At 36.6% G+C, this 20,537-nt stretch overlaps 1 protein-coding gene across 1 annotated transcript; it reads right to left on the bottom strand.

Moving 5' to 3' along the window:
* Window positions 1-13,585: 13,585 nt before the first annotated feature.
* On the bottom strand, window positions 13,586-15,028 carry LOC130020306 (sorting nexin-7-like). Its single transcript, XM_056110906.1, is given in 2 exon segments — window positions 13,586-14,219; window positions 14,221-15,028. Coding segments are annotated over 2 exon segments (1,164 nt in total). The 5' UTR covers window positions 14,980-15,028; the 3' UTR covers window positions 13,586-13,814.
* Between the last annotated feature and the right edge of the window lie 5,509 nt (window positions 15,029-20,537).

The following is a 20,537-nucleotide window of genomic DNA, read 5'->3' as shown; positions in this document are numbered from 1 at the left end:
GACCTCCCCGGGGGTGGGGCAACTGGCATGAGACTACTGAATGCGGGTGGTGGGAGGGAATAGAACGATGCTGTCTTTTTGATTTTACACAATCTTGGTCTTGTATTTGGCGAAGGACAGGCGGGCATTGCGAATGCTTTCCCGGCTTCTGCTGCATCTACCAGTACTGCTGCCTTTCTCTCTTTAAGGTCTTTATCGCTTCTCCTCAGCACAGCTTTCCAAGCTCGGACATTCACTTGCAGTTGCCTGGGGCTTGAGCCATCAGGACCCATGGCCTAGAATGGAACGAACAAGTGAGAGACTATCTGAGCTCATCATGTTGGCCAAGCCCATCCATGGTAACTCACAGTTCCAGAAGGCCGAATCTAAACGTTGGACATGGGAGTCTCCCAGTCAATGGTTCAAAATGAAATTAACCACATCATATTCAATTGACTGTTTTGCCTGACCGATGTCACTGCTGTCCCAAAATTCCAAACGAGATCAGACCACCGTCTCCTTCATGCAAAATTATACTTCACGGAGCAGGGAGAAAGGGCTGCAAAATTAAGAAGAAAATTCCCAAAATGACCACCAACTGGGAGCTCTTTGGCACTATTGCAGCAAGATGGGAGATGCCGTCATTGACAACATTGACGAGGAATACGATCAACTGGTTCAGCACCTCCATGATTGTGCAAGGAATGCCAAGAGAGAGATAGCCACAAAAAAGCCTGTCTTCAAAAACTTTTTTATTCTGTGTGTGTATAAAATTATTTATTTATTTATTTAATTTTTGACATTCTTTTAAAAAAATTTTTATTAGTGAAACACCATGAGGTACAGTTATAGACTTACAAATTTTTGTGCTTGGGTTTCAGCTATACAATGATCAAATACCCATCCCTCCACCAGTGTCCACTCTCCACCACCACTGATCCCAGTATCCCTCCCACTCCCCAACCCCCCTATCCCACCCTGCCTCTGTGAGCTCATTCACTAATGTGGCTTGGCGCAAGACTCAGGCATCTGAAAGTTTACCACTATAAAACTTTATATTAAGTAATAAACAGGTATTATAACATTTTATTCTTTTAGCAACCTGATGAGTGAATTTATGATTATTGCCATCTAATATAAAGAGAATGAATCCAATATTTAGGATGGTCATAAACATGACTCAAAGTTATCTAATGATTATGGGACATACCAAGATTTTTAGCACTAGTTCCTTAATATCTTTATATATATGCACACTAAATATGTATATGTAAATATACATAGAATATGTTTAAATATATGTACACATATGAACGTATGCATGATATATATTTATATATTTTTTCCTTTATAGATCACAGATCTCGGTATAACAAATCAAGTTAGATCCCCAAAATAAAAGCAACACAGTATGAATGCATAAATTCTTTCCAACTACTACATTATTTTCAGTTCAGATAATGTAGCTATAGATCAAAATGAATTTGGTTTGGAATTTTGTAACTCACACGAACAGATGGAAAAAGCAAAGAAAAACAAGAGGTGAGACTAACTTCAACCACAAAGAAGGAAGAGAAATAATACCAAATAAAATTATTTTTCTTTTCACTTTTATTTCTGAAAACTCACATTAATATTTATGTAATAGACTGAATAGTTCTCTATAAATAAAATATTATTTTTATAACCATTAAATAAATAATTCAAGTCTCTGAATTAAAACAATTAAAATTAATAAAATAAAAACACAATATATAGAAAAGCATTCATCAGTATTTTAAGAATGAAATAGAATGCAGCATGCTACATTTTGAAATACTCCACCAATTTTGTATTCTATTTTTTTAAAAAGTTACTCATAATAGAGATTTACAACAACCATGAAAAGTAAAAAATTAAGTTCAGAAAATGATAATTCATGGTATCTTTGCTATTAGGTATTAAAAAACAGCAATGACTTCACAGACAGTACCATATGTGCATAAAAATTATATATAAATTTCCAGCGCACATTAAAGCACACGGTGTTTTACTTTGAATTTTGCCATATTTATAAGCTGATACTCATTGCTACTCTTTTAAAAGTCTGGTTGGGTTGCCATTATAAGCAAAAGTAACCAGAAGTAAAACTGTAAGCAGCAAATAAGCAAGGATGATTTAAAGTGAAGATTCTTGGGCTTTCCATCCAAAAGTACCTGACTTTGGAGGGTCTATAGCTTTGAGATAAATAAGGATTGTTTTGGGAACCCCTTCCCTACTCCCTTCCACCATGAAGTCCTCTCTCTGTTTTGTGCTTAGCATCTCAAAAGGGAAGGCTAAATTAGTCCTGGAGCAATTTACCTTAAAGAAATGCAGAGAAAGGATGTTACCTAGATCCATTTATTTATTTTTTTACTTTTTTAACATTTTATGTAGCATTCATATATAATTTTATATAAAGTAATTTTTTAGGACCATTCTCTGGCTTTATCCACTCTGGAGTAGACCATGTTCTCCATGTAGATCCATTTATTTTAAGAGAGGCCCTAAATGCTAAATCTTCATTGACTTCTTCCGAGGATAATAGGGACAGAAGAGAAATAGGCAGGGTCAGAAAGAGAATATGGCCCCAAAGAAAGGGAATGATTAGTATGGAATGTCACAAGGGTGGGCCTAGGTGGTGGCTGATAATCTGGATGACCTAGACCTTTGGATAATCTAGATAATAGAATGATCCAGATGGCTGGACACCAAAAAAATTATCATCTCACCATCCTCTTCCTGTTTTTATTGCCCACTTTCTTGTGACACAATAAAGGAATACACACACAAACACACACACACACAAAGTTTGTTAAAAAGGATATAAAAGAAAAAGGGTTTCTACTTACTCTGGAATCCTACCTCAAGGGACCCCTCTCAAAATCTGGGAGCTTCCCCATCTTCTTTTCCTTTCCCTTAAATAAACTCTTTTCTGAATTTTACCTTATGCTCTCCATCTCTTATTTTTGATTCTTAGGACAAGAATCCTATCACCTATACCAACTGCAATAGTTTTCACAGTAAAAGTCATGCTCAGGAGTTAGGGAATTTACAAATTGATTAAACATTTTTTTTCCAATGAAGAAACAAAAACTGTCTGTGATTCTTGCAGACCCTCTTTCTGCACCTGCATCTCTCCCACCTTGAGCTTTAAAAGTGTTCCCCAGTCTTTGTTAGAGGACCCAGCCAACAAAATAGTGTTCTCCTGTTTTGCCACCCTTGTGCTAAAAAGCACAATAGTTAGAACAAGTTCTAACTGAGAGCTGACCCCAGTTCCATCCCTGGTATCCCATGGAACCCTGGGGAGATATCCCTGAGCACATAGTCCAGAGCAGCCTTTGAGTACCTCCAAATTTGGCCCTGACCAAATTTTCCCATTCCCACCAAATCAAATAATGCCAACTGAATCTCTCCTTTGCTTCCCCCCCCCACCCCCCCGCCAATCTCTTAACAATGAGTTTAAGAATTCTGGCGCACCAGATGGGTACCAGAATTACACTTCAGTAAGGACATGACATAATCCAAATGTAGGTGGCCACTTACCTTTTTGTGGAAAAATGGTTCTAGAGTCAAATAAAAGTGACAGCCATTTGCTTGAAAAGATTTTTATAAAGATTAGAAAGAGCTTGTCAATGACCTTGGCAACAAAGGTATTAGGCAAAACACAAGGTCTCAAAATTTGATCCAAACGGTGATGTGATCTTGCTTTTTTTGAATAGTGTGGGTGTAACCTCCCATGTGGCATTCAGGAAGCTCAGAACTCCTCCTGGCAACCCTTGGTCCAGAGGTTCAGGTCAGTGTAATGATGAAGGTGAGTGGAAGAGGAGTAGTGAGGGGAAGATATGCTGACAATCTAGTTTAACATGGTTGATCATTTTAAATCTTACCAACATATCGGAGAAGCCAGTCAGATAGATAATGGCTGAGGAATTTAGAGGCTAATACATCCAGATAACTTCCTCTTTGACCCTTCACCTGTCTCTGGGTAGAAGACAGGAAAGCAGCAGTTCTCATGCATATGCATGTGGGTGGAAAACAAAGGGAAATCAAAGGGGGAAAGAGTAGCAGTGAAGGCCAGGAGGACATCAGTGGACTTTAGGAGACAGAACCTGTGAGATCCCAGGGTGGAGCAAGGATGGTAATGGAAATGACAAGGAACCAGCATGAAGCCTGGACAGAGAACACAGGAGATCCATAACTACCTTCTCCAAATTGTAAAATAATTAGCTATAACCTCATCAGCAACTGGAGTTTATGTGCTAACTTACATACAAAATTCAAGAACCCATTAAAAATTAAATCAGTCTTGTAACCAGGATCATCTGGGTCACTCAAGTGAAACACTTGGTAGTGCTCAGGGGTCCTTCAGGCTTTACCCAATGATACCCGGTTAACTATTGGTACTGGGTTTCAAAACAGGGTTGACTATATGCAAGGCATGTGCCTTGACCCAGATACTATCTCTCTGGCTCAAACTGATTTGCTCTTATAATGCAGGAACCTGAAAGATAATGAATAAAACTTTCTAAAATGCAGATGAGAAGTTGGACTGGATTGAATTTCCCTACAGTAATACATACATTAGTATGCAGTATCATTTGAAAATTCCTGCTTAGATGTTGCCAAAGACACTGAAGCATAATTTTTCCAAGAACTCTGAACTCTTTGAATAATTGATGGACATTCCTATATTTTAAGATGTGATGTCTAACACTGGCCACATAATTTGCTTCTAAATAAACTGGAGTTTATTGACAAAACCACCAAGTTTTCTTTTTATTTCTAATATATTTTGGGGGACAGTAAAACTTCAGAAACTGTTATCTGAAATAGTATTTTACCCTGTTGCTAAACTGCAATCCACTCACCAGAGAATTGTCTAGGAGACATGGTGAGAGAATGCCTATGGAGCTGGGCACTAGGAGAAACACCTGCCAAATTATTTCAACGATGGAAGTTTGAAGTGACATACTATTCCCACAGTCCTTGCAAATGAATCTGCTTCTAGACTATGCACTGACCTTATGAAGATGTCCAAAAGAGCATATTGTCGTCACCAGAGAAAATTTTCATGCTCAAAACTGAAATGCAGCTTTCTTTACTTATTTGTATGCCAGAGGAAAAGATTATTATAGAAAACACTTTCTGCTCCAGCTTTAAATAAATTGAAATGGAATACAATTGCGTTTCAACACTGTGTTGTTTACTATGCCTATTAAAAACCCCAGATGAAATTCTAAACTTTTATTCTAGTCTTTTAGTTAAGATTATTTTGCTCTCCATCAAAACCATAAGCGTGTTGCAAAATCCATCTGCCTTCAGTGATTCTAAATGTAACTACATTAATCCAAGATGCTAGCTGCATGAGAATACAAAGCTGATGTCATTTATGAACAAGCACCTTAGCATACTATTTTTTTAACAACTTGTTCTTCTTGGCTAGACAAATATAAACATTTATAATCCAAGGTAATTTACATTTAAAATTTCATGCCAACAGCTGATAAGAAAAGATAGCACATTAAACTCCAGCACATAAATAAGCTTTATCAAACAACGTGGCTTTCATTGAGACTGCTGCTTTCCCTATTGGGAATTATAACACACAACACACAAAAACATATAGGGAGGCTTGTACTTGTTATAAATTAAAAATATTATGAACAATATTGCTTTCAAACTGACTGTGTTATTGGCCACTTGAACCCCTGTTTGACTTATGTTATAGTATCTCATTGTTAGATACTTAAAGCATAGACCTGTTACCAAAGCTATTTATTTATATTAAGACTTGTAAGGACATAAAATAGTCTGAATTTTTAACCAAAATACTAGCAATATATTTTTCTATACTTCTGGGACTATACCTTCAGTTTATTTCTTTTGTAAGTGGACAAACGTCTTTGTCCAAATATAGAAAATTATTATTTTCTCCTACTTAAAAAGAAAACAATATGAAGATGAGAATCTCAGTGAACTGGGGTATGCAATTTCCAGAATATTTTATTAAGTAAATTATCCTGAGAAATCTATACACTGATAGAAATAAACTGGTAAAAAATATGGCAAAGCAACCTTATTTTTCAAAAGCGCTTTTTTGCAGTCAATGAAGTAGAGTGTAAAATGTTAAATATTTGAAATGAATCAAATGTGGCTTCCAATATGTTCTTTATTTCACTGACACTGTAATTATAAGCTATGTATTTTGTGCCAGTGAATTTGTGGCACTTATAAAGTATTTTCATCCATTTTTTAGTGAATTAATTCATTGTATTTGGGGACCACACCCAGTGGTATTCAGGACTACCTTAAATTTTGTCTCCATGGTCACTCCCAGCAGTTCTTAGGGAACCATGCAGAGCTGGGTGCCCAGATATGACCTTATGCATTTGAAATGTGCTCATTGATCATTATTTTATATCTTTAAGCTGCTCTTTTAAAACTAAGAAATGTTCTCACTAAGAAATGTTCTAATAATAACAACATTACAATACAAACTATTTGCTCATAACATTGTGGTATACATGAAATACTACTCATCTATTTAGAAAGATTAAACATTGTCTCATGTGACAACTTAAATAGAACTTCAGATGATTATATTATGCAAATAAATCAGAAAGTGAAAGACAAGTACTTCGTTTTTTTCTCATATGTGGAATACAAATAGACAAACAAACAACTAATAAAAAGCAACAAAATATCTCTTAGAATCTGCAAAAATAATAGAAAGTAGATGTGGAAGGAAAGAGCAGAAGTTAATCTGATTGTGAGGATGACAATAAAATTTAGTGGTCCATATGGTGAGACCAATGTACATCTAGGGATGTACATTGTAGAGAGGGACAGACATAGAATGATTGCACTTATTTGTGGAATATAAAATATCATAATAAGATTCTAACACTCACAAAGGGTAGAGACAAGGGACAGGAAGGTTGCTTCACGGTTGGAAGCTTGCCTCGTGAACTGGGGGAGAAGGTAACTCAGATAGAGAATGGATCACTAAGTCAATGATAGTTGGAGGGATCACTCGGGATGGGAGATGTGTCCTGAAAGTAGATGAAGGACCAAACATGACAGCTTCTCATTACCTGTATTGAAAACCATAATACCCATAAGTAGAGTGAGAGTAAGAAGAAAATTGTTTGCCATAGAGGCAGGGGGAAGGGTGGGAGAGAGCAGGGGAGGGATACTGGGGACATTGGTGGTGTACACTGGTAGAGGGATGGGTGTTCGATCATTGTATGACTGAAAATCAAACATGAAAGTTTTGTAATTGTAGCTCACAGTGATTCGATTAAAAAAATAAAAAAGAATTAAACAATTTTGTAAACTAGTGGTAAATCTTCATAATTTTAAATTTAAAAATAAGTTTAATTTAATGTTAAAATTATTTGTGAGGCACTATGAGTTAACTCAATGGACTAATGCATAAACTTTCTATGCAGGAGAGCCAGATTCAATTCCTAACATTTTATGGTGAGCTGAGTCACAAGTAACTTATGAGAATCAATCAGAGAGTAATCCCTCAGCACGGCTAATTAGACACTCCAAAAAACAAGAACTAATAAATAAAAATAAAACAATTAATTAGTTATGAAGGAAATTCATGGTCAGGATGACTTTATAGTAGGTAACTCAAAAATTTTATATAAAGTAATTCTATAGTAAACTTTTAAAAAATAAAAGAATACATTAATTTATAATTCATAAATAACATCAGCATTTTCCTAAAATAAAATTAAAAAGTATATAAATTATATATAAGTATATAAAATATGTATAATTAAAATTATAATAGATAATTAACTCACTTGATCACTTGTGAAAAAGTTCTTAAAATAGCTAAATATTTAGGAGCATATAAAATAGAACAAGATACCTTGATTAACTGTGGCTTCAGGGAATAGAGGACTGATTTTATATTAAAAACGCAATGTAACTTTCCATATTAGCATAATTGCGATTAAAGTATCTAAAACAAAATTTTGAAAATAAGGAATGATAGTTTAGAAAAATTTAGTATCTATTTTAGTAAAAATTCATGGAGTACCAAAAATTAATGGGATACTTATTAAATATTATGGATTATGAAACTATATCAAATGATAACAAAAATGAATGATCTTTCTCCGAGTTTAAGGGAAGACAAGGATCACTACTTTCACTACTTTTATTTAACCTTCTACAATAGATTCTATCCAAAACACTAAGGCAAGAGAGAAATAAGGGACAAGTAGTTAGATAAGAAGAAAATAAATCTTTACTTACAAAGCATGATTATTTACATAAAAAATTTAAAACTTTATAAAACTTTAGAATTGATTCAGGCCTGGAAAACTGCTCAATGGTTGGAAGCCAGCCTCATGAGCTAGGGAGAAGACAGGTGAGATAAAGAAGGGATTCCTAAGTCAATGATGGTTGGAGGGATCATTCAGGATGGGCGATGTGTAATGAAAGTGAAAAAAGGACCAAACACAATGACCTCTCAGTATCTGCATTGCAAACCATAATCCCGCAAAGCAGAAGAGAGAGTAAGAAGAAATTGTCTGCCATAAGGGAAGGGGGTAGGTGTGGGTGGGTGTTGTGGGAGGGCAACTGGGGACATTGGTGGTTGAAAATGTACACTGATGGAGGGGTGGGTGTTCAATCATTTTTATGATCTAACTCAATAATGAAAGTTTGTAACTATATCTTGGTGATTCAATAAAACAAATTAATTAATTTAAAACTCAATTGGCTGAAAGTCACTGGGAGTGACCTTCAGGATATCTTGAACATCACTGTGAAGACCCAACCCCAACAAAAGTAACTTGTACCAACTACATCTAATTGATATTTACAGATTACTTTGCCCTAGAGCAGCAGAATATACAGTCTTCTCAAGTGCAAATGTAATATTTATCAAGAGAGACCACATAATCTACTTCAACAAATTTAAAAGAAAATCATGGAAAGTATAATCTCAGAACATCATGGAATTAAACTCAATGACAGAAAGTAGCTGGAAGCCCTAAATATGTGATGAAACACATACATAATACATGAATTCAAGAAAGTCCCAAGAGAATTTAAATATATGGAACTATATGAAAATAAAACTATAAATCATCAAAAACTGAAGATGCACTTAAAATAGTTACAAAAGGAAATTTAGAAAAGATCCAAAATCAATCTCAGCCATTAACTTGAGACACTAAAAAAATAACAATATAAACCTAAAGCAAATAGAAAAAGAGTAATAACAGTAATCAGAAGTTAAACAAATTTTAATGAGGTAAGTGATAGTGGAAATCAAAAGCAAAATGTATTACTTTGAGAAGACTAGCAAAATTTGTAAACCTCTAGTTAGGAGAGGCAACTTTAAGGATACAAAATAGAAATGACTAAAACCCTTAGAGAAATAGACAAATGAGAAATAGACAAAAATGCAAATAGAGCATATTTGCATGTGAAGGTTCTAGGCACTGCATGGTCACCCAAGCACTTTCAACAGTGACCACTGAGCACAGAGTCAGTAGTAGACCCTGAGCACTATAAATTGTAACTCCAAAGAATAAAAAACAAAAAAATTAAAACTACATGATACATGTCCCATATGAAAGTAGTACTATCACAAATGATGCAATAAATATGCTATAGATAATAAAAAAGACATTACATATAATAATACTAGATGTTAAGAACAACTCCATGTTCATGGATTTAAGAACTAAGATGAAGAAATAGAATCCTTGAAAGACCCATCCTATCAATATCCACAAAGGAGAAATTGATTATCTTAATAGGAATTGTCTATTAAAGAAATTTAATTGCTAATAACGTACACAAACAGAAAACATCATGTTCATAATTTTGCTATTGAATTTACCAAATGTTTAAAGTAGTAGTTAAAACTATTTGCTGTGCTATCTTTCAGAAAATAGAAGCAAATTAAACATATCTTACTTGTCTATAAGACCTGTATTATCCTAATACCTGTATCAGATAAAGAAAATTACAGCATTACTATTCATGAATATAGATGCAACAATCCTGAACAAGAAAATAGCAAATCAAATCCAACATTGTATAAAAATAAATACATACCAAGACATAGAAAGATTTATTCTAGGTATTCAAGGCTGCTGCACATTAAAAATCAATTAATCTTATCATTACATCACAAACTATTGAAAAATAGTCATGTGATAATGGGAATAGATGCAGAAAAAGTACTGGTCAAAATATAACACCTATCCTTGACCTAAAATTTGTTTTTTAAGAAAAGTTGCCAGCAAACTACGAATAGAGAGGATCTTTCTCAGCTTGAAATTGAACCAAATCCTACTGTTGGCATCATATATTGTAGTAAAAAAAAAGATGTTTTCCCCCAAAAATCAGAAGTATGGCAAGAATATTCTCTTTTATCACTTCTAATCAACATTGTTTTATAAGACCATCTAAGGCAGGAAAAAGAGATAAAAGACAAAAATTTAGGAAAAAAAAAGAAAGAAAAACATCTGTAGATAACATGAGGCTCTACATAAAAAATTTGAAGGAATGTACAAAGAAATCTTATACAACTACTAAATCATTATGGCAAGAATGTAAGATACAAGGTGAAATCAAAAGAACCACACACTCTTCTACTGAGAAGTAATGGGAAATTTTAATTTAGAATTAAAAATACAATATTATATACATTAGTATCTCCCTCCAAATATTATGTTTAGGTATAAATTTAACAAAATACTTATTAACTAATAATAAAACTACTCTAATAAATCATAGATCTAAATTAATTGGGTGATTCTTCATACTTGTGGATAGGAAGATTCATAATAAAGACTCAGTTCTTCCCACATTGATTCAATGCATTGTGTTGAGTTCTTTTGTTGTATTTGCAAAGCAATTTTAAGGTTTATCTGAAAAGAGGAGCAAGACAGATACATGTGCAAAAAAATGCCCTGAGTTTGATTTCCAACACTACCTGTCCAGACAATTTCCATGTAGTGTGACCCTGAGCACACGAGCTCAAATGCTACCCTGCTAGGCCGCAAGCAATGAATTGTCAGGCCTGCACCATCCATAGTCACACCTGGTCTTTATAGTAGAAATTAAAAAGGTTTATATTCATAAGGAAAAGATAATTAAATAACCAATGCAATCATACATAACAATTTTGAAGAACCGATAGCAACCACTGTCAAAACTTAAAGCTCTAGGAATCAAAGCAGAATAATGTTGATGAAAAAGTAGACAGATAATGAAACAAAATAGAGTTCAGAAATAGACCCACACAATGAAGTCAACTGATTATTCACCTGATATAAAGGAACAAATCCAATTGGGAAATTATAATCTGTTTAACAAGTGCCACTAAAGCAATTGAACACCCATGAGCAAAATAAAATATTTTAGGCCTGATCTTATGTATTTAAGAAATTTAACTCAAAATGGATCTCAGTTCTAAATATTAAGTGCAAACATGAATTACATAGGCAAAAATTTAGATTGCCTTGAATTTGGTGGGAATAAATATCAACCTTAAGAACATATCTCAAACAGAGTCTTCCAGCTCAGAGGTGAATTTTGGATGAGAATCTGCCTCATGCTACTCAGAAATGGTCAGGACCAAATGTCCATGGTATACTCAGTTTTCGTCTGGGAAATAACCAGTGATACTCAGTTCTGATTGAAATATTGAGCAAGATCCTAAAAACATGAACATCTAAAACTTGTCAAGTAACTGTATTATTTGAAACTGAAAGGGGAGAACTTTCTTGAATGAAGATTAGAGTACAAACCTTCACTATTGTCTAAAATACATTGAAAGCATTAACAACTAGTAATCAGCATGCAAATATACTTGAAAAAGTATTCTGAAAATCCCAGTTCTTATTCTAGCTCTTTAATTCCCCCCATCTCTCTCTCTCTCTCTCTCTCTCTATATATATATATATATATATATGTATATATCTCCCAAGCACATATTTTCCTGCCCATATGGTGATCTTTATCACCATAAATTTGTCTTGGCAAATATTAGCTTCATTTTTGAAACTAATTATCAGAAGAGCAATCTTTGGCTAGATATTGCCATGTCTAATCATCTCACCAGCATAGTTAGTATTATCCACACATAGGCTAGTCTTCTCTCTAGTTACAGTTTATTTAAAGAAATGTGATTTAGAACCAGCCCTTAGGAATATTCATTTCAATTTTATGTGAAAATAGGTAGTTTTTATGTAATTTATTTTTGTTTTGAATTTCATGCTCCCTATCCAGAGAGGGGCTGAATTCTTTTTATTTTAGTTTAGTGCTTTTTCCGTATGACACTCTTAAAACATTATTATGCTTTTCCCATAGCTTTCGTTCATAAAGCTTTTTTATTGTTCATAATTGTCGAAAAAACAGAATCAAATAGACCTTAATTTCTAACCTCCCTCTTCTGCTCTGAATATGTCTTTTCAAAATGCTCTGTTTCTGAATTTTTAAGTGTAATTACATTTTGTTCTTTTAAAAAATTCAAATGGTCCACACACACCCGTTGTGCTTAAAAAAAATGCTCCCCTATCGTTATAATCAAATATCACACATGAGCTCAATTAAAGGTGGGAAAACAACAAAGGTTAAAAACAAGGGAAGACAAAAAGAGTCCATGCTTTGGTTGGTTTAGATGCTTTTGACTTCTATAACTGTATTTAAGGATTTTGAAATATTTTACAATTCCAGTAGATTTTTTATTGAGAATAATATTAGGAATGGAGGCTAAAATGGATGGAATGTAGTTCTTATGTTCAAGTTGGAACTGAAAGATGTAAAGAATGAGGTGTTTTCTATTGCAAACCAAAACACCCAAAAGAAGAGAGAACAAAAGGGAATGCTCTACTGCTGAGGAGGGGTGCGGTGGTGGGAGGAATGCTGGGAACATTGGTAGAGGAGAATGGGCACTGGTGGAAGGATGGGTAAATGATCATTGGTCACGGTCCTCCCGTTGCTCATCGATTTGCTCGAGCGGACCCAGTAATGTCTCTATCGTGAGACTTGTTGTTACTGTGTTTGGTATATTGAATACATCATGGGTAGCTTGCCAGGCTCTGCCATGCAGGCGAGATACTCTCGGTAGCTTGCTAGGCTCTCCGAGAGGGGCGGAGGAATCGAACTCAGGTCGGCCATATTGGCTGCGTGCAAGACAAACGCCCTACCGCTGTGCTATCACTCCAGCCCAAATGATCATTGTATGACTGTAATACAAACATGAAAGTTCGTAAGTTTGTAACTGTACCTCACGGCGATTCACTAATAAAATTTTTTTTTAAATTTTTAAAAATCAGGTGTCCATAAGACTAAGGATTTCTTATCTTACAGGATTATATAATGTAATAAAAAATCTTGATCTCTGCAAACTTTCAGCCTAAGAGAACAGGAAGAACTGTGCATTCATTCTAGTCAGGTGATAAAATGACAACCAAAGAATTACTGTGCTTTTTTTGCATATTAAACTTCTTATTAAAACTGAGTCTTTACAATATATTCAAAATGACATATTCCACAGACATTTAAAAAAACTTTCTATATGAAATTATTGGCACAAAACTTTAAGAACACAATTTAAACTAGAATAGGTTTAGTTTATATATCTATCTCTCTCTATAGATATATCGCTATATGGCAATAATCTGGAATACCTGAGTTTCAATATTTTGGTTTTCCAGATAGTTGCAAAACATTTCATTTACATAATCAAGGACACAGTTCATTCAAAAAAGAATAACTTTGGTTACTAGATGCTTTTCTCCAAAGATCACATAAAGTCCTTAAGAGGATTAAGGTTTATCTTCAGAGGCTTCTTCAATGTGGAGGTTGGTCTGTGATGAAAGAAAGGATTCCCACGTAGCAAGGCACTGTTCGTAATAATGGATATTCTCCTCCGCCCTGTCTGTAAATGCTGACTTGATATCATTTTGCATATTTTGTTTCCATCTTTCCCAATCTGCCTTCAGTGCATTATTGGTACATTCCACTTTATCTTCAAGTTTTCCAATCTCTTCTGTAAGCAGATCAGTATCTGCCTTTTTATAGGCCAAAGCTTCAACTTTGGAATCCAGTTCAGCTTGTATTTGGTCTCTTCTTTTCATAACAGCCATTAACATCTCACTGTAGAGCACGTACTCATGGATGACAGGAAGCAGGGCCTCCGAGAGTCCACACATTCGCTTTTCGCTGGCCTTAACAGCATTTATCAAGAGAGCTGGCAACACCTTTGAGAGTATCAACCAGATTTTCTTCTGATGCTGACCACAGAATATGAATTGGACCATACTCTTTCATTTCATCAAAGTATTCTCTTTCTTCCTTGTAAATTCTCTGAGATATTTTATCAAGCAAATTTATTTTCTGGCTAAACAGTTCAATAAAATGGTTCATTTCCATGAACTCCTCTGGGCGGCTCTTAACTCCTCTCATTGATGATGCAACAGCTTTGACAGTCTGCCCCATTCTGCTCAGGAACCCAGGACCTTGTTTCTTATGAGAAGAGAGTTCCCAAGCTTGTGCAGTAAGAAAAACTTTGAAGTCTTCATTAAATGTTAAAGTTGGATGATCAGCAATTCGGTTCAAAAATTTATGCAATGCCTTCCTGCGTGTCTCAATGAAGTCATCATTAAAACGTTCAACCATTCCTTTCACTATAAACATCTTTGGCAATGGTGGAATAATCAGAGTAGGGTGTGCTTCTTTAAGTTTTCCTTTCAACCAAATAAAATCTTGATAGCGTCTCCTAACTTCAAATTCGCTGGAGTCAAATTCTCCACGAGATGTCTTAGTGATGATCCTATAAGTAATGAAAGTTTCAATTGTAGTAACATAGCTTTCAGGTTCATCAACTGTAATGAAGAGGTCTTTCAAATCTGGCTCATCTTCAAATTTGACTTGGTTGATCATTGATAAAGGAGACGTTGGCATCATAGGGCTGAAGGAATTTATGTTCATCAAGGAGGCATCCTTGCTGAACACCTCCAGGTCCTCCTCGTCCTCGTCCAGATCCCAGAATTACTGTTATTATAAATCTATTCATCATAATATTTAACCCCTACCTCCCCTTGTCCTTTCAGAAATGCATATTTCTGAAAACTGTAAAATTAGGAAGTTAATCTAAAACTTTATTTCTAAAACTTCCAGTATTTCTCTGATACTTTGTTAGACAAAATGTTGAAAATTACAGAGATCGGGGTTGGGGGGTGGGAGTAGGGGCTTGAAAGGGTGGAAGGGAAACTGGGACACTGGTGCTGGAAAAATTACACTGGTGAATGAAACATTGTACGACTGAAACTCAATCATGAACAATGTTGTAATGCTCTATCTCACGGTGATTCAATTAAAAATATATTAAGGTAAAGTAAAGGCCCTCCCGTTGATCATCGATTGCTCGAGCGGGCCCAGTAACATCTCCATTGGAGACTTTGTTGTTACTGTGTTTGGCATATCGAATTTTAATATATTTTAAAAAAATATATTAATTTTTTTAAAAAATTACAGAGATCAGTGAACTTTTTGATCTAGTTTCTACCCATTTTCTGTGTAATATCATTAGAAAAATTGGAAGCTTAATCCTAAATGTCCTTCAAATCTCAATCTAAACAACTACCATCTATGCATAAAACTTTTCTTGGCTGATCTGAGTTTTTAGAACCTAGATTCCGACACTAGAATTTGTATCAATTTATTTTTCACTGATTGTTTCATGAATTTAAATCCTGCCTCAAAATTTCAACCAAAGATCAATTTATTTCTCACGCAAAATGGATTGACTTGAGTCAAATAAAATAAAACTCATTCTTGAGGATTCCTTGAAATTCCCCTGAGATGATTCTTAGCAGTTAGGACATGTGAGACTCAGCTTAAGGAACAACCTCAGAAGACCTAGAGTGTCTAGGATCTTCCTGACAGATCTTAGATTAATATAGTTGAGACAAAATTACTATTATAAATGCATATTAAAAGAACTTCTCACATAGTCAATATGGTTAAAAACTTTCTCCTTTACATATGTATAGTTTGTTATACATCATTTCTATATCAATAAATATAGAAATAAAATAACAAAAATATATAGATGAATCTGACTCTTTAAACTCTTGAAATAGAAACAGTACTTTTAAATGAAAAATGAAGAGAAAAATAACAATATATTTGATTATCACTTCACTTAATCACTTAATCCCCGTTATTCTTCGATTTACTTGAGCGGGTGCCAGTAATGTCTCCATTCATCGTGGTTGCGTGCTAGTGTAGCCCAATGGTATCTGTTCGTTCTAGGAACATGCAGAGCCTCAAACCAATCATTCAGGGTCTTGACGAAGAAGTATGACCATCTTGTAGGTGGGCGTCCATGTGATCTTTTGATGTCCTGTGGAATCCAATCAGTAATGGCTCTAGTCCAGCAGTTGTCTGTAAACCTCATTACGTGTCCAGCCCATCTGATTTTTGATGTCTTGGCAAATGAGACAGCGTCCCTGATTCTTCAGCGTTGACAAAGATCAGAACTCCGGATTCTATCTCTCATTTGAGTGAATCGTGATATTCCAACCAAAGCTCTTTCGATTCCTCTTTGAAAGACCCGAATAGCGTTCTCATTCTGTTTTCATAGGGTCCAGGTCTCTGAGGCATATGTTAATGCAGGAAGAACAGTGGAATCAAAGAGATGTGCTCGTAGCTGGAGGTTCTTTGTCCTTTTAGTTATTTCTTCAACGTTCTTGAAGGCATTCCAAGCCGCTCTCTTCCTCCTGCGCAACTCAGGTGCCAGGTCATTCATCATGTTGATTTCTCGACCTAGGTATATATAACTGTTGCATTCGGAGATGGTGGTTCCGTTGAGAGCGAATGGAGCGTCAGGAACAAGGCTGTTTCTCATAAACATTGTCTTCGTAAGATTCAGCTGTAGTCCGACCTTTCCACATTCACAGTCAAAGTCGTTCAGCATTTGTGCCGCTTGGCTGATGTTTGGTGTTATTAGAACGATGTCATCAGCAAAGCGGAGGTTGTGTAGTTGCCGACCATCTATCTTCACTCCCATGTTTTCCCATTCCAGTCGTCGCATGATGTTCTCGAGGGTGGCACTGAAAAGTTTTGGTGAAATGGTATCACCCTGCCGAACCCCTCTCTTGATATGGATGATTACTTCTTTGTAGAATGGTGAGATCTTGGTAGTGAATCCGCAATAGAGCTCACGAAGGATCCTGATGTGTTGAGTTTGTACGCCCTGATTGGCTAGGGCTTCCATGACCGCTTCCGTCTCAACAGAATCAAAGGCCTTCTTTAAATCAATGAACGTTAGACAGAGCGGCATCTTGAACTCCCGAGAAACCTCAATGAGCTTAGTAATCGTGTGGATATGGTTGATGGTACTGAATCCTTTTCGGAATCTGGCTTGTTCACATGGTTATCCTTCATCTAGTGTTCTGCTAATCCTATTCAGGATGACTCGAGTGAACAGTTTGTAAATGACAGACAATAGGCAGATTGGGCGATAGTTGCCAATGTCATGGATGTCTCCCTTCTTGTATAGTAGTACAGTCCTGCTGGTTTTCCATTGGGATGGAACCTTGCATTCAGACAGGTAGCGTGTGAAGAGCCGAGCCAATGTATTGATGAGTACTGATGGTAAGTTCTTCAGGTGTTCAGGTCTGATCTTGTCTGGGCCAGGTGCTCTTTGTTTCTTTACCGACGAGATGGCATGTTGGATTTCGGAAGGGAGAACATTGGGAACGACATATCCATCATGTGGTATGTGGTATGTGGGCAAGTGGACGTGGCTATTAAAGAGATCTGAGTAGAAGTCATGAATAATCTTCTCCATTGCCCTTCTGGAAGATGTGATAGATCCATCATGATGTCGGAGGGCAGTCATCTTGTTTTTGTAGTTGGTGAAGGATAGGCAGGCATTACGAATGCTTTTCCCAGCTTCTGCCACATCTACCAGTACTGCTGCTCTCCTGTTTTTGAGGTCATGCTTGATGGCTTCTCTGCACTGTTTTTGCCAGTTCGGATGTTCGCTTGTGGTTGCCTGAGGCATGTGCCAAGCCACGTTGGCGAATAAGTTCAAGAGTGTTCGAAGAAAGGCAGTTTTTTGTGGTTATCTCTCTCTTGGCATTTCTCGCACAATCATGGAGGTGCTGAATCATTCGATCGTATTCCTCATCAATGTTGTCAATGACGGCATCTTCCCATGTTGCCGCAACAGAGCCAAAGAGCTCACAGTTGGTGGTCGTTCTGGGAGTCCTCTTCTTAAACCTTGCATTCTTTTCTACTCATTCTGTGAGGTAGAATTTTGCAAGAAGAGAGACGGTGGTCTGATCCCATTTAGAATTTTGGGACAACAGCAACATCGGTTAGGCAAAACCGCCGATTGAATATGATGTGGTCTATTTCATTGTGGAACCGTCCATCGGGAGACTCCCATGTCCAACGTTTAGATTCAGCCATTTGGAACTGTGAGTTACCATAGAAGGTTTTGGTTGACATGATGAACTCAGACAGTCTGTCACCCTGTTTGTTCCATTCTAGGCCATGGGTCCGGATATGGAATTCATCAACTGATCTTCTTGGTTCTATCTTGGCATTAAAATCACCGACAATGATCTTGTAGAAGGTGTGATCTTCTTTATAGAACTTCTCCAGCTCCATGTAGAACTTCTCAGTTTCTCTTTCACCATAACTGGATGTTGGTGCATAGACAACAAAGATAGAAACTGCCGGCAGTGAGCCACATCTATTCAAGTATAATTGTCAGATTTGGGTTGTTAGGCTTTCGAATGAATCAATGCTCATGACTAAGCTTGTGTTTACAAGGATACCGACACCACCGACGCCTCTTTTATCACATGTTCCAAGGAACAGTTCTTCTCCAGTGTCGAAAATGGCATGATGTGGCAAAAAAACACATGAGAAAATGCTCTACATCATTAATCATCAGGGAGATGCAGATCAAAACCACAACGAGATACCATCTCACACCTCAGAGACTGGCCCACATTCAAAAGAACAAAAGCAACCGATGCTGGCATGGATGTGGCGAGAAAGGGAAACCCCTTCACTGTTGGTGGGAATGTCCACTGGTTCAGCCCTTCTGGAAAACAGTATGGACGATTCTCAAAAAATTAGAAATTGAGCTCCCATTTGACCCAGCAATACCACTCCTGGGAATATATCCCAGAGAGTCAAAAATGTATAGTCGAAGTGACATCTGCACTTGTTTGTTCATTGCAGCACTCTTTACAATAGCCAGAAACTGGAAGAAACCTGAATGCCCAAGAACAGATGACTGGTTAAAGAAACTTTGGTACATCTACACAATGGAGTACTATGTAGCTGTTAGAAAAGATGAAGTCATGAAATTTATATACAAGTGGTACAATATGGAAAGTATCATGCTAAGCGAAATGAGTCAGAAAGAGAGGGATAGACATAGAAAGATTGCATTCATCTGGGGGATATAAAGTAACAAAATATGAGATTAATACCCAAGAATAGCTGAGATCAGCACCAGGAGGATTACTCCATAACTTAGAGGCCAGCCGGGTATCCTAGAGGAAAGGGCAGTTCAGATAGAGAAGGGAGCACCAAATAAAGGGTGTTTGGAGGATCCTCCCAGGAGGGGAGATGCATGTCGAAAGTAGACTATGGACTGAACATGTTTGCCACTCAATGCCTCTTTTGCAGACCACAACACCCAAAAGGAGAGAGAGAACACAGGGGATTGCCCTGCTACAGAGGCAGGGGGGGATGGGGGGATGGGGGTGGGGGGATATTATCCATGGTGGTGGAAAATGGGCACTGGTGGAGGGATGGGTATCTGATCATTGTATAATCGAAACCCAAGCACAAAAAATTGTAAATCTACAACTGTACCTCATGGTGTTTCACTAATTAAAAAAAAAAGAGAGAGAGAGAGAGAAAAGAAAATGGCATGATGTGATTGATGTCTTCTCGTTTCGGTCAGACCAATGATGCTGTACTTGATCTTTCGCGCTTGTACCATAAGGTCTTCAATGGATGCAGCAGATGCCAGCGTACGAGCATTAAAAGTACAGACAATCATTTTTGTTTTTTTTCGTTTTGGCAGGCTATTTCTGCCTTGGTATTTTATCAGCCTTTCCTTCCATATCCTTCTCGACTCTGCCATATTCAGGGTTAGGGGAATGAGATCCATTTATTACTGGATTTGGCATATCAATTTGGTCTATTTGGCATAGACCACGGATAGCTTGCCAGGCTCTGCCGTGTGGGTGGGATATTTAAAGGTACCCTGAAAACTTAGAGAAAAGTAAATAAATAGTCGCGTGGCCACAAATGCGGCCGTGCGCTCCCAGGAGCTTGTTGTGATAATCTCTGGATACTGGCCGTTGTTGCGGTTACACGGCAGTTGGAGGATGTAATTGTCTACCTACTGACAGGTCCAGTCCCAAACCATGCAGGCTTGGAGATCTCAGCCCCGGGTCCCACACACCTGGGTTCTTCTGCCAGTTCTGTTATGCCTGAGGCTTATTCAA

This window comes from Sorex fumeus, unplaced genomic scaffold (assembly GCF_029834395.1).
Source record: "Sorex fumeus unplaced genomic scaffold, SorFum_2.1 ptg000002l, whole genome shotgun sequence".
Taxonomy (NCBI): domain Eukaryota; kingdom Metazoa; phylum Chordata; class Mammalia; order Eulipotyphla; family Soricidae; genus Sorex; species Sorex fumeus.
The sequence above is the reverse complement of the archived record's forward strand: the minus strand, read 5'-3'. Positions and strand labels throughout refer to the sequence as shown.